Below are 15,913 nucleotides of genomic sequence, written 5' to 3' on the forward strand. Positions count from 1 at the left end.
CCCAATCAAAAGGACACACACACCTACAACCACACACACACTTGTATCTGTCTATTTTAAAATGCTCCAACAATGCTTAACGCTCCTCCCTTGTCTCCCTGGACACCACAGATTTGTTGCCCATAGTGATTATCCTGTGATTACATAAAAGCAGCAGCCAAACTCAAAGACTCATTCTCCCTTTCTCTCTTACATGTACCTGTCCTTTACTGCATCTGCCCACAACACTATCTCTCTCCACACAGCAGTGACCTCTCCATCACCCCAGACAGTGTACCAGTGACAGTGTACCGCAGTCATTGGAGGACAGCTTGACCAAACACAGACACACTCTTTCACATGCACTCACACACAATCTACAAAATAAACAACATGCTTCGATTAATTGATTCACAGAAAATGCCAAAAGTAGGTGGAAACCTGGACATTATACTCACATGCGATTGTTAAAAATCGCATTCAAAAACTGTGGGCATTAATGTGAAGCTTTAACTCCCTCCACTTTTCTGGGAGTCTGGGTTATGACTCTGTGCAGGCCAGTCCAGGATAATGCTGCCGGTAATTTCCTAATGAGCTTCCTGGATAATTTCTTGGAAAAAAGCTATGCAATTATAGCTCAAAACAGAGATAAAGCTCTGAGAAACATGAATTGACTTTAGTTAATTGTGTTGACATACTACATCAGCTTATTGTACAAATGTTATATTGTAACAAACACTGCACATCAACAACATAATATTTTTTCATATGGAAATTGAAGCAGACTGTACATACAGCACTGTTCATATTCACTGTTCATATAAAATCCACTGTAAGTAGAGTAACTTACAGCTGGTTTGTTGTACAGTTCGTGCCTCATATAATATCTATATGTTAGGGTATGCTAAAGTATAGAGTACATGTAACTGCTGACAGTGTCTGACCTGAATTCTTTTTTTTTTACTATATTTTTCTCAAATTTTCCCCAATACAGATATGTACTGCATACTTACACAACTTACATTCAAGCTTGCAAAGCAATTTGAATGTAGTTTGAAAGCAGAATAGCTCTGCTTTAAGTAAATATAGCCTGCAGCAAAGGTTTCCTTTGATGGTTTCTTTTAATGTTTTTCTGCAGTATACTTTAGTACTTTGCGGGCTGCTCTGGTAGTTAAATGTCTGGTGATCCATCAAGGTTACTCTAGCAATTAGTTGTAATTAATTATTTGTGTACCACCTCTGTTTTTCTTGAAATTAGTACCACACAGTACAATTTTGTTTCCAGGAAACTTCCTATGAGTTAATAGTTAAATATTATGTCATTATATGAAAACAAGTGACCCATACAGTACAGTTCATCCACATCAAACTCAAACATCAAACATACATTTATTTATGGACCTCATGTTGTGCATAAGTGCATTGTCATGTTGAAACAGGAAAATGGCATTCCCAAACTATTGCCAAAAAGTTGGCCGGAGAATATCATAAAATATCACAGAATGCTGCAGCAATAAAACCTTTAACTGGAAATAAAGGGGCCAAATCATGAAAACTTGAGCCAGACCAAAAGTATAGTGTACTTGTGCAGTCTCTAGTGGCTGATGTTGGCACTGCAACTGGTCTTTCCCACACAGAAGGCCAATTCTTCTCAGTATATAAACAAAAATATGTATGTTTTCCATGCATGAAAGTCTACATAAAAGCATTCAGGTGGTATATATTATATGTGTGACATATGCATTTTACATAATTTAAGGCTCTTGTAATGTCCAAAAAGGAAAGATGGATATAATAGGTTGGCTTATGTTTAAAAGGTCATACCTTCAAACACATATATAAAACATAATGTACGCATTCACACATTCTCTGTCTCACATATGCATCCAGAAACACAAACCCATACACACACTCAAGTGCAGCATGTGGGCGGTATCCCCAGCGCTGTGAAACATCTTGCATCCCACATGCTTATATAACTCCCTCTCCACCTCCTCCAGCTGATCACTCATCACTTTATCACTTTATCCTCCGCTGGGTAGGAAAAACACCCCTTCTCTCTTTCTCTCACTCTCTCTCTTCCTCTCTCTCTCTTTCTCTCTCTCTCATTGAAATCAGCCAGACAGGCGCCCTCTGCAATCGAGCATGATTTCGTTACACTCCGAGCATCAAAGAAGCACATCACTCCGATGAGATCAGGCTGCAGCAAATCCCATCTCTAGTGCAGATTTTATGTTGGTAAAAATTGAATCATAAACCTGCACTACTTGTGACAACATAGGAGCTAAAATGTCAAACCTTGTTATCATCAACCATGACTGATATTTACAGTAAGAGGGAATTCAATCAGGGGAAAAAACGCTACTTATTCTTTATTACTGCAAATTTCAAACCATAAACTAGTACAGCAAGACGAAGAGCTCTTATGACACATGAACCCAAAAAAAGAAGCAGTAAAGTAATGATATAACAGCAAAAATAACCCTCCTTCATGTTTGTATTCCCTGCACGCATTGCTCAGTAATGAGAAGAAAAGCCTGATGGGCATTCTGCACAGTATGACCTCGGCATCCTTCCCACTGAGGGAACTTTCACAATCGACTTTTACCTTGCTTTGGATACAAAGCCAAAGGACAAAGATCATGTGTATACTGACATGTGGGTCTGTAGTGCAATGTGTTGAGTAGGAGATACAAACTCATTCTGTCACAAAGGTGAAAGATGAGGACACCAACAAACAAGCATTACTAGGCTGCAGCCTCTGACTGTGGCCCTGTTATCTATTGTAGGCAATCATCTAATCTAAAAACATGTTTCCTCTCTGCCTACAGATTGAGCTAATCTGCCCATGTGAGGGATCAACTTGACTTTGTCACACAAATTCCCTCAAAGTTAGAGCTAACAGTGTGTATCGACACAAGAGGGATTACTAAGTTTGTATCAAGACAGTACCACTTGGGAATAAATCATTTCTGTCTTGTTTTATGAAGAATTGTTTTGTTTGAGGATAAAGCTGATGTTATTCTATATGTTCTTGCTGTCAACAAATCCCATGAAAAAGACCAAAACCTGGCAATACTTTCTAACTTCCCTTTCCTGCCAGCAGCAACCTTCTCCTCTCAAATTTTAATTTTTTAAAAAGTACTAATAAATATTTATTAACAGCTGAGCGCTGTAGTTTTGAAGCAAATATTACTCAAATAGGAGTAGAATGTGCATTTTTGGGGAACTATTTTTAGCAGTGGATGAATACACATTTTGTACACTAGTGAGTATTCTCAGCAGCAGGAAGGTGTATGCAACAGTGTGGTTCTTTGATGTGTTTTTCAACAACAATAGAGCTCTATGACACAGAGGAATATGATACATCTGACTGTGACTGCTCAGACAATAATTGTTAGGATAATTTCTTTGCTGTTTTTGGTCTTTTTATGGAATTTGTTGACAATGATAGAATACTGCCAACTTTATTATTTACTACATATATTATTCAGCAGTGTACAGACAGGGGAAAAAAAGGAAATAAGACTCACATTAATGAGTTCAATCTCCCAGATCTTCTTGACCAGCTCCATGGAAGTGTAACCATTGATGAGGAAGGACTTGGTGTAGTCACCGAGCTCCAGTGACTCCAACCACTCTGCCACCGACGTGGGGTTGTTGCCATCGTAACCGACAGGCCGCACCTTGGGTACAGACAGGAAGGACAACGTTTCGTATTTTTAACTGCTTATTACTTGTCTGCATTTCATTCAAAGACTCAAAGTGCGTCCCCAAATCTCTTGAGATGTTCCATGACATTTATTTGTTCGTCTTTCTCCATAAATACAAATACTGTGAGCAAACATTTGATTTGTTTAGCTGTTCTTCTGCCCATATGCTACACCATCTTTGACCTGGAGCTTTGGATCAAAGAACAGCTGGGATCCAAATGATACACTCTGTACATATGCCAACTACAGTATAGTACAGCCTTCATACCTATTTCTTACATAACTCTACAGCTGCATAAACTCTATTTATACTCTATGTAATTAATTTCTTCAATTTTCCCTTCCATATTCTGCTGCAATAGCCTGATTTCTACATGGTGATCATTAAAGATTCATGTCAAATACCTTCTCCAGTTCAGCAAGGATGAGTAGGAAAGAAGCGGGAAAGCTACAGATAATGAGCTAATGTTGCTCACAGTATTAATACTGATGCTCAAGATCATGTGCTTCTTGATCATCCTAACTTTTGGAAAAGGACAGAAGAGGACGACAGCAGCAGTGAGGTTATTGCCTTGGGTTAACTGCTTCATGTGAAGCTGATAATTAATAATTCATTCACTTGTATTTTGACAGTTAAAGCTGCTTCAGAGAGCTTATGGAGCTTCAAACATGCATATTACACACTATCCACCGGAAGGAGAGTTTTCGCTTATGTATGTTAGTGCATATGTGAGTTTGAGAGGGCAGACAAAATTTAAAGATAGCTACAGTGTTTTGGAAAGTTTGGTGCAGATGAGAGGAGGGAAGTGCTGACTGAAGATCAAAGTTTTCAGGGTGTCTATGAAACCTGCTTATCTCTGAGCTCACAGTCTATCCTCTCTACTGGACTCTTTTTTTCTTTTTTTGCTCTCTCAAACAGTCCCACACCTTTGATCATACTCCCTGACACCAAACTTTCCTACTGTACAAGCCTTTAAGTGTTTTTATTTCAAAAGTGAATTACTCCAATACTGATTATTCTGGCACTTTTAAAGTATTTTTTTTATTGAGGGACTGAGCAGAAGCCCTTTTCCAGAGTTCAAAGTGTTTCGTATGAATTTGTGTGCGATTTTCACAGATACAGGAAGGTGTGGATTTAGCATTTTCATGCATCATTTAAGTTGATGTGGTTTGGAAGCTGTGATCTACAGTAATGTGGCTTACTATATTTTCTTCTGAATTGCCCAACTCCTTGGTGGTTTGTTCAAGTATTCGGAATAACGTGGCGAGAAACCCAACCACCCACAGAGAGAGTTATATCACACGGGAATACAGATGGAGCAGGAGATTTGCCGAGTTCTATACTACACAAATGAAATTGGCTGCAGCTGCAAGTGAAAGATTGACCAGGAATGTATGTAATATGCATGAGTCTAACACTCCACAGATTACAAAGCTCAGACTTTCTGAATGTCTTCTCCGCTGTAATTTGATTGCTTGATTAGCTGCAGTACTGACCCTAGGCAGCAGCCGTATTGCCTGCAGGAGGCGTTGTCTGTGGGCTGAGTTGAGAATCCCAATTTCCAGCAGGTCCTGGTCCTCCACCACATTGCTGCCCTGCAGAGCCACAAAACAAAAGTAAATGTTAGCATTCATGTAGCATTTCTCGGGCCAAAACAGACAATGCAACAAGTGTCTAAGTATTAAGCATGGCTGTAACACAACTTTAAGGGGAATTGTTTAGTACGATTACAATACAGTGGTGATATTTAGCTTTAATGTTGTCACAAAGACAACAGAGTCAGCCTTACTGGTGATGCAAAAAAACACCTTTTGTTTTCCCTATGATATGAAAATGTATTTGCAGACTGGTGAAGTTTAAAGTCTGTAATACATTCCAGTATTATTGCATGGCAATGTACTTTGTGTGCAGATTGATTTTAAAGCGACACTTTGTTACCTTGTAACAATAATGTCAATTCATAAGGTTTTCTGAGATGGATTACAGAAGTACAGAGAGGAATACAAACTGATAGCAGTGTTGAACAGTTAAAAAATACATTCAAATTCCTAAAATATAGCTTCGTACATCAGTTATTCAAATATTTAAGTGTGATGTAAAGTTATATGTGAGTGGTAGTAAACACATTAAAAGCTGCAAAACAATATTTTTGCCAGGAGACAAAAAACCCCTCCTGATATTTTTGTCACAAGTGACTGAAAAGTTGCTGACGTGCATTAGTCAAGCTTGCAAATTGTGGGTGAAATATTCATTAAAAAGTCAATTTAACTGTACAAATTCACATGACATTGTTTTACCCACAAACTGACTTTATCAGGTGGTGGAAATGTTGTCATGTAGAATTAAAGAGGAATTGTTTATACTTCCTGATAATTGGCTTGAAGAAGAGGATGATAGAGGACACAAGTAAGAAAATACAGGTAATGAAACATCAGTTGCAAAGCTCCAACCAACACAATAAAACAGACAATATATTTATATTATTGAGTCTGGTGCACGTACACTCACACATGCCTCTATGGGTATCATACAGTTTCACTTTTATATTATCCAATGAAAAACCTTTAAAGACCTATCAGTGATCCCCCCCTCTAGAGAGAAAGAAAGACGGAGTCTTCGTGCAAATGGATAATTAGAGGAAAGGAGGAATGCAGGGAGTGATGGGAAGAGATGTGGTGTTTGTTGACAGCTGGGAGAAAGGCCAACTCAGCCAGAGATGCCATCAAAAATAGGGTCATCTGACAGACGTGAAAAGTAAAAGCGAGGTTATCACCAAAATGATGATAAAGAAATAGAAGGAGAGAGACTGTGTGACATAGCCTGGAGGCAGTCTCTGGTGTAGGACTGAAGGATTACACTTGTCAGCCCCTCTACATCTCTTTCCTGTGAAACTAACAGTGGTAAACACCCAACAGACGAGGAGAAAGAAAGCAGGTAGATACCCATCTGCTTTTCCTTCCTCCATTTCACTGTTGTCCAGACGTTGACTCTGGGGGGATCACTGTGCCCTCGAAAGGGACATTCAGCTCCACGACTGTGACATTTTAATTCTGGCTAGGAGATAGCTGTCGTTTAGTGTTCCCACCATGATCCTGAAGATCATTCACCAGAGAAATCTCGGCTCAGGTGGCGTCACTTCTTTTTCACCACAGATGTGCTGCAAGCATGCATGCAAAATATACCAACATATATAATCTCTAATATTCTAAATCTTCTGTGTGATAGAAAGATAAAATAACTACAGTATAACTATAGTGTCTCATTCTGCTGGGAATTTATAGGAAAGATAATGACTGAATATTCAACTTATGCAGGAATACCTATTATTTCACTGTGTCCTACAACTTCCAATTATCTCTGCTTGCACTTCCCATTACATCTCCATCCACACATCCATAAGAAGGGAGGAATATTATCTTGGGTGATGATTATTATTACACAATCAATTACTGGATTTTTACATTTAACTTAAAGTGCTGCAGGCAGGCCCAGATCTGACAAGCAACTGAAATATCAGGCATACAGTAGAAGAAGAGTGGAGGGAACTATCCATTTGATAAGGAAATGTGGAAGCCCTGCAGGAATTAGAATTAAAAGGTAAGGGTTCGTAACCCAAATTTACACTTTGTCTTGAAAGCTGTGAGTAAACGTTTGTGGGTAGCACTCATCACATCACTAGTGTACAGTCTGACAACTTTACGGAGGAAGAGGTCATGTGGTACAAAAAAAACAACCCACTGGTGTGGAAATCTAAGTGCATTAATTACTAAAACCATACACTCAATTTAGCAATATGCATGCTTGCATCAATAAACCATATGAACCAATTAACAAGCCATGAGAGTTCATTGCTAAACTGAGCTCACAGTTTAAGGTAATTGTGAAGCCAGACTGAATATGGAGAAGTAGGGAATTATAATTATGTTAAGAATAAATCAATAAATAAAATAAATAATGTAATACAACATGTAATCGTCATACCAGCTAAATAAAATCAAAGACTAATAACAAGTCTGAAAAATAGTGGAACTTGTATAACATACTTATAACCCATATTTACAGGAAGTTATGGCAGTGTTTTTGTGACCAGGTCTCACAGCGATACAATACAATACAACTTCCCTGGTGCTGGTGACATAGAAACATAGTGATGTGCCAACAAAAGGCAAGAAGATGACGGCTAGCTCATCAACGTGGATTTAACAACGTAGGCTTACATCTATCAGGCAAGGATACACAACACTGCGTTTACAAGACTAAAGATGAGTGCATCACGGTGGTTAATAATAACTCAAAAGACTTCCCCAGGACACAACTTTATCCTCATATATAAATGATGCACTGACAATCAACTACGACATACAGCTCTGAATGTCTGACTTATTATGTACATACATACAAGTTCTTATCAGTGTTTTTATTTGTTAATCATTTTCATTTATTGTGTATAAAGAAATAATGTTACCTTTTACCTTCTATCCAAACCACCGATTTTTATTATCAGTGTCATAGGCCCATATCGGACATTTTGCATGTTTAATTTCAATTCATTATTCACCTCTCAGTTAATTCATCTGTGCGCATAGATTTATTAATTTGGACTCTCAGTTAATTCCATGTTTCTACAATAGCACCTCCAGTGGGTTCTCTAAACTGTACCTTGATGAATGGAAGTTTAAAAACTCAACAAACTTTGAGGAAGAAATAGCCCCGAGTCAGTGAGTGATGTTGCTGCAGGCTTATTGGTATAGCTTTGTCTCCAGGGCTCCACTAGTCTGTCCCTTGTAGTGGCTTGGCATCAGCAGCTGATTGGGCTCATCCTGTGGCTAAACTTATTCTTTTTCACATTCTCCTCACCGACCAGCACACCGAGACCTCTGCGAGAAGAGTGCAGTTCATAGATCAGCTCCCAGGCTGATTAATAGAGTGCAGAGCAGAGCCGGCATTGCCACAACTTCACAGTGGAGTAATGACTCTCAGAGTCGGCGCGGAGTAGATTGTGGGGGGTTACAAAGGCATGACTAATTGCTCCCTGTTGGACTCCTGATAGAAAGAGATGGATTTCTTAAATGTGTGTTCTTTCTTTCTACAAACTTTTTTTTGTCCTGTTTTGTTCTGTCTCCCATTTTCAAGTGTGCATGATGGATCAGTAGAATCAGGATAAATGAGTAATAATAACAAATATAATTCATTCATTTCTTCTTATTTGCTGGCCGGCTCATTGTTTATTTTGTTCGCTGAAAGTACACAAAGTTATTGTGCCATGCATGTGGATGAGAAGTTCCTAAATACTTGGCATGCTTCACTGGTATGAACACTAATAATGCATGATGCTGGTGATGGAAGGTTGTTTAGCATCCATAATGTTGATACAGTTGCTATGGCTTGTGGTTAGCTTGTGATACTATGACCACACAGCTTAAGAAGAGCACCATGGAGGATCACAAGCTCTCTGAACACAGAAATTAAAATTCATAGCCAACATCGGGGGGTTAAGACAAGAATAGGGATGAAGCTAAAACTGATATTTAATGATGGTAGTGGAGGCCGTTATCAGCGCCAACAGGCATAAGCAAGTACTACAAATCTTGCTCGGCCTATTGTATCTCTTCATGCCCTGTGTTCATCCCTCAGCTTCTCTCTCATTCCTTTGCTGTTCCCTATTGTTCTGCTATCAAAGAAGATGTCCTCTTTTCTCATTATATTGTTGCCTCTTCTCTCACTTGCTATTCAAACCGTCTCCTCTCCATCCTTACTTGTGCTTTTAGTCAATAATTTAAATTTGTTTTGGTTTCTTTACAAACCTGTTGCCGTTTGACTTATCTATTTTTTTTTCCTTTCTGCATATGTGAAGAAGCAGTGACTTAAGTTGCTCTTCAAACAGGAAGCTCTAAATCGGTGGCGGTGTGAATAATAAATGTCTTTATGAGAAAGATTAGAGCTGCCGCCTTTGAACCACCGAAATATGGATATTGACATGTATGTTTCATTCATAATATTGTTGTTTCCTTGCAGTATATTAGGTTTCTTAAAGTCTAGAAGAAGGGGGGAAACAGCTAGTCCATCTCTCCAAAGTGGCCTTTGAGAATCCACACTAAACACTGACAGCGAAACCACTTACATCAATCTACTTTCTTTGTTCAGCTCCACTCTCTCTTTCTCATTTACATTATACAAGTATGTACAGTCATTCAAAACGGCTATGATTAGACTCCATCAACTGTCCTTCACATTAAATGCCGTCTCCATAACAACGGCTCCACCCCTTTGCTACTTGTCCATCAGTGTAGTGGTTCTTGTCCTCTACTTGCTGGTTAAGGTGACCAGACACACCCACTCTAATGGCCCCCATTAGTGGAAAATGCTGATGGTAGATTGCAATAGTCCATGTTTGCGCATATGTACATACCAGCACGCTACACAATGCGTTTCTGCCATCAAACGCTCAAAGGGATCAAACTTAGGGTCAAATTCATTTGCAAACCAATCAGTTCTACAGATGAACTTGAAGTGGCCTTGAAATAAAAAGAAAAAAGGCTTTTATTTTCAGTTTGTGTCTGCCATTTAACTTGATTTCTCATATTGAGTAGAGCTGAGATTAATTTGACCCCAAACCTCTCCTTGAAGTATCCAAAGCCAACAATAAAAAGGAGCGCTGCATACCAATACCAATGTAATCCCTGAAGCCCGAGCCTCAACTGCATTAATATCAATTTGTGGGAGCCACTGAGTTTTCCCAAGGTCGGAAAACATTAACAATCTTCCTGTTCACAACAAAAAGAGGTGGAAACTCTGCTTAACTAAGCAAGACGGACGCCAGAAAAACTTAAAACAGAGAGCGACCCAGAGAGAGGCACTTACAAAAGGGGCTTTGAAGTTGTCGTGATGGTTCCAAGGCTGTTTCATCTCAGCTCTTTACAATACTAATTGTATCTAAAGGCATTTCTGCGGAGACAACGGAGCTTTTGAGAAACATTTTTTTTCCGATGAGGGGCAAGACCAGGAAAGCAGAGAATCCCCAAGTCTCTCAGAAGTACAGCCAGAACTTTCACATGTATAAATGAGGTGCAAATGAGAGTAAAATATGTTGGTACACTGATATGATGGCATGTGGGTGTTTGAGTGAGTGCCAGTGTAAGAGGAAAGGGTGTAAATGAATGGAGGGTTCACCCAGGGACATTTTTGAGCTAAAGAAACACTGATTATGTGAAGAGACATTAACGGTTGCCTGGATGCACAGATGCTGCAATCAACACACACCTACATCTACTCATTTACTCACATGCACACTGCAGATCCACAGATATGATGTAAACATACAGCAAACCTAAAAAGCGTTCCTTTATAAGACTTCTACAAAATGTGTGTTTTTAGGAGAGCTTTATGTTTCCTTTACTGACAGAAGACAGTAAGAGATATTTGAGAGTCCATTATCTCAGCTCCTCTCCTCTGCACCAGGCTTTATTACCAAAGGTGTTTGGCTAGTTTGACTTCACCAGTGTGTTGTCAAAGGTTAATAATTTTCCTTATACTATCTATTTATCAGAACAAGTCTTGATGGAAGTGGCACTGTGCTCAGTTCCTGCTTCAAGTCACGTTTGTGGCATTATTGATTAATTGTTTTGTTTATTAAATGTCAAAATAGCCAACAGGGACATCTTTAATGTCTTGTTTTGTCTGACAGTCCACAGTCCAGAAATATTCAGTTTACCATCATGTGTGACAGAAAGGCTTCAGATCCCCTCACATTTGAGAAGTAGCAAACACAAATGTTTGGCAGACTTGCTTAAAAATGACTAAAAGGATTATTCAACACTCCAAATAGTTGACAATACATTTTTTGTTGTTGTTGGAAGCTTATACCTCCTGATTTCGCTGGGGGAAAAAAAAGTATATTTTAGGTATTAACCTTGCAATCCTCTGTCATTTACAACAATACGTTATTTGACATGCTGGTAATAAAGCCATTTGTAATCTCTATATAAAAGGATACCTAACATTTACTGGCTGCTGGTAGAACTAGCAGACAGTCTGGAAGGAAACTTTAATCAACAGAAACTTACTTTTCTCACTTTATCAGCTTTTTTCATTCAATGTATATATGACTTCTTACTTAATATATTCTTTGCATGTATTATTTAGCTTGCTTGTGTATATACTCTGGCAACATGTTTCCTTTTAAAACATTCTGCCTATAAAGCTTTAATTAAAAGAGGCTACTTGATATATGGAAAAGAAAAATAAAGGAGAAGAAAAATAAGAGAAGAAGAAAGAGAAATGTAAAAAAAGGAAAGCCACGAGGAGGAAGAGTGTCTAATTGACACCTACACCACTAATGACAATTTCTGCTCCAAAGGCAGCTAACAAATTTGTATTAAATGCTTGACGATGCTTGAGAAGTGTGAGGAAAACACACAGAAACACACTGGCCACGTGTGGGAGATGCACACAAAGAGAGAAACAGACACATTTTGTGATTTCCTCCTGTTGCCAGGGTAACCAAAGGAACAAATGCAGGTCATACTGAGTGGAGGACTGTGATGCACAAACACACACGCACACACATACAGATGCCTGCATATGCTGTCAGTTGACTAAATATCAAGACAGAACATCTTTTACAGTAGCCGTCTCATTTTCACTGGATGGGAGAAGAATTTAGAGCTGAAAAGACAGTTAGTTAAAACAAAAAATGAATCACCAACTATTTTGATAATCAAATGATGATTGAAGTCATTTTTTATCCAAAAATCTGCAAACATAGTCTAGTTCCAGCCTCCAAAATGTGAGGATTGTATTCTTCTGTCTGCTTTATATAAATGTAAATTGAATATCTTTGGGTTTTGGACTCTGTCTGTCGGATATTACATGCAATTTAATCAGACCACTTAGGCCTAAAAAAAGATCATTAGTTAAAGTGCTACAAATAAAACCTAATTTCAAAATGTGAGTGAAGCACCTTGTGAGTTAATTTCAAACAGTTGATTTGTGAAAAATAAATTCATGCATTACTGGCTGCTTAAATTCTCCAATACTAATGCTACTTTGCTTTTAAAATCATTATGATAAACATCGTTCTCGTTGGTCTTCAAAAGTTCCCATTTTTGGAGATATGGGGGGTTTTTACCCAACGGCGACAATCTGTAACTCAGATAAACTCATCCAGTCAGCAGCCTTCTGCTTTGCCCCTTGTCTTTCTGCCTCTGCAGCACTTTCTCTTGATTTGGCTTCATTGCATCTCTTCCGCTTTCCTTCTATTATCCCCATTCCTACTTTATTGCTCACTTACTCTCCTGGGTCTGTGAATACCAGTCTCCCTAACACTTAAAAAAACCTGTCTCGCTACCATACACATCCACACACCCTCATACCAACATCAAAAAGTATTTCTGAATGCAAAATGTCCTGGTGAGGTTCTCTTCCTACGTCACTGGAGATGAAGGGATCATCAGATGAAAGAAAAGAGAATCAGGTTGCATCATGACCCACAGGCTACAGGTGGTTGCACAGCATTTCTATGTGTGTGTGCACGCATAAGTATGTGGAACAAGCGTGATTTCAACAAGCATCTTCAGTGCAGTATGAACATGTTCGTCTGCAGCTTGGTGCTGGAGCTGGATTTTTGCTGTGGTGGAGATGTGGCGTAGGACTTGTGTGCGTAGGAGGACCTCACATGGCATCAGTGGGGAGAGGCAGCGATGATGGGAAGGAAGAATGGGAGAGAGAGAGAGAGAGAGATGGACAGAGAACATGATACAGAGAGGAGGAAATCCAATAATCGAAAGAGATCAAAGTGAAGAATAAAAAACAAACAAACTGAGCTACACCTTAGGGGTGCAGGAGGAGCAGGGTGAGCTTAGAGGAAGGTGGGAAAAACATGGAGAGTGAAAACATGAAAAAGACCAGAAAACACATGAGGAAAAAGATCAAGGAAGGTAAAAAAAAGAAACATGTTCCACGTCCTAAAACTCTCAGCATCAACACATCTCCTGCCCCCCCTCCTCTTTCACCACCACACACACTTGTGAAAACACTCACCATGAACTGGACGTTGTCAAATCCATTGGCCAGCAGGTGGTTCTCATACTGGACCAGGCCGATGGAGTCGAGCCATTGACCCACGGACTGCAGCGGGCAGCGGGGACCTATGAGGGGGTGGAGGGGCAAACGCTTCAGTAGGGAGTAGCCGTCCACGCGGTAGCAGCGGCAGTCCGGCTGAGACAGCTGACACTGCCACATCATGTTATGGCGGGCAAAGTGGCTGTCGAAGGAGCCCGCCATGCTTTTGAGGAGTCTTTTGGCAAGGCAGCAAAAGGAAAATGAAGGGGAGAAGGGGGAGAAATGGAGAAGGAAGGAAGGGGTGGGATGGGGGCAAAATAAGGTGAAGGGAAGGAGGAGGAGGGAAAGGAGGCTAGGCTAGAGGCATGGTGAGGATGGAGGGAAGGGGAGGGGGGGTCAGCATGCAAGGGTGCAAGCAGGTAAAGGTTTGACTTGGGTTAAGGCAGCCAGATGCTGCTTTCTCTGAGTCCAGACAGAGGGAAGATGAGAAGGAGGTGAAGAATGAAGTTGTATCCAGAAAAAGAGCTTCCGTCCTGGGGGTAAAATCCTGTCAGAGATGGGTGTTCGATAAGACTGGAGGTATAGATCCGCAAGCAAGAGCGACTGACTGTCCCTGTGTGTTTGCAGCGCACAGCAGCCGCTTTCTTTTTCAGCTGTTGCGCTCGCTTGGCTGCTCCCCTGAGCGTGTGTGTGTGTGTATGCGAGTGTGTGTGTGTGTGAGAGAGAGAGAGAGAAAAAGAGCGAGAGCTGCCTGTACTGTAGATTTCTCTTTATCAAGTACTCCCACTCTCATCTGTATGCTTCTGCAGCCTCCTCTCTCTCCCTCTCTCTCTCTCATTTCTCTGAGCGCTCCTTTCCTCCCTCGTCTCCTCACTCACTCTCTCTCTCTCTCTCCCTCTCTCTCTCTCTCTCTCTGCCTCGCTCTCTACCCTCACTTTCCTCTGTCTACCTCCTGTCTCTATCTTCTCTCAGGGTGTCGATCGTCACCCTGCTCTCTCTGCCTCTCTGCATATATCTGGCTCGCTCTGCTGATAATAGCCATCACAACAGCTCCAGCGTCTTTTGTCTGCAAGCCACGCTCCCTCCCACCTTCCCTCCCTCCCACTCACACTCCACACTTAGTGTATGCATGCATCCTTTTCTATATGTGTGTGTTTGTCTGTTTGTGGTGCGGTGTGACATGGCTGTGTTGTGTTTGCACTGGTAGGGAGCAGAGATGGTTTGGCACAAATAAGATTTTTCTCCCTGTGGTAACCATGGTTAGCAGGAGCTTTGCATTCACAGATGAAAAGAGAGAGTGGACTAGGGAGAGGAGGGGAGGGGAAGGGATGATCGGGAGGTGGAGGATGGGGGGAATTAACAGAGTGAGAGGGGTATGAATGCAGTAAATAGAGATGAGAAGGTACGCAGGTGAAGAAATTGGCAAGAAAAACAGGGACTGGTGTGTGCAAGAATGTCAAAATATACCTTATTTTGAGTCATGGATGATCTCACACAGAAATATTCTCACACACACAGACACAGACACACACACATACAGGATGGATACATCTGCATATTACTCTGTGGATTCATTGTTGGGTTTATAAAATGTCAAACTAAATGCCCACTGTTCTCCAGAGCCCCAGTTGACATATTTAAATGTGTTGTTTTGTGTGACCAGCAGTCTAAAAAAACACAGATATTCAATTTACAAAGAGAAAAGCAGCATCTCTTCATATTTCATGAGCTGGAATCAGAGGAGGAACAATTAATTGAATATCAAAATTGTTGCAATATAACTGTCTGTTAATCCATTATTTGGTTTATTGACTAATTGTTTGAGCATTAGCCACAACAAAATCAGACAGGACAAGAAATGCGGAGATATAAGTATGTTTTTTTCTTAGATTATATATACTTCTATTTGTATAGTGTTTGTATAGCTTGTATAGCTTGCTTGTAAGAATCCGATTTTCTTTTTTAAGTTGTATCCTGACTGAGTTTCTGTTATGTGTCAAACGATGAGTGAAGATTCCCATAATATGGCTTAATAGTGGAGATCTTTTAATTCTTTCTGCCAAAGAGCTAATCCTCATGTGTAACACTGGTGTAAACAACTTGCTCATTTTTTTCTGGTTATTCTGATGCCACAGTGTCCCCAAAATGATCATTTGAGATC

At 40.0% G+C, this 15,913-nt stretch overlaps 1 protein-coding gene across 2 annotated transcripts in view; it reads right to left on the reverse strand.

Annotated features, from left to right (window-relative positions):
* The window catches only part of anks1b (ankyrin repeat and sterile alpha motif domain containing 1B), a 122,153-nt gene that overhangs the window by 40,609 nt on the left and 65,631 nt on the right, over window positions 1–15,913 (reverse strand). For both annotated transcript variants that reach the window (XM_053314238.1, XM_053314237.1), the window contains exons 8-10: window positions 13,732–13,838; window positions 5,190–5,288; window positions 3,513–3,665 (exon numbers count right to left, since the gene is read on the reverse strand). In XM_053314238.1, the coding sequence (XP_053170213.1) occupies window positions 3,513–3,665; window positions 5,190–5,288; window positions 13,732–13,838 (359 nt within the window). The remainder of the gene's footprint in view (window positions 1–3,512; window positions 3,666–5,189; window positions 5,289–13,731; window positions 13,839–15,913) is intronic.

Source organism: Scomber japonicus, chromosome 23 (assembly GCF_027409825.1).
Source record: "Scomber japonicus isolate fScoJap1 chromosome 23, fScoJap1.pri, whole genome shotgun sequence".
Lineage (NCBI taxonomy): Eukaryota > Metazoa > Chordata > Actinopteri > Scombriformes > Scombridae > Scomber > Scomber japonicus.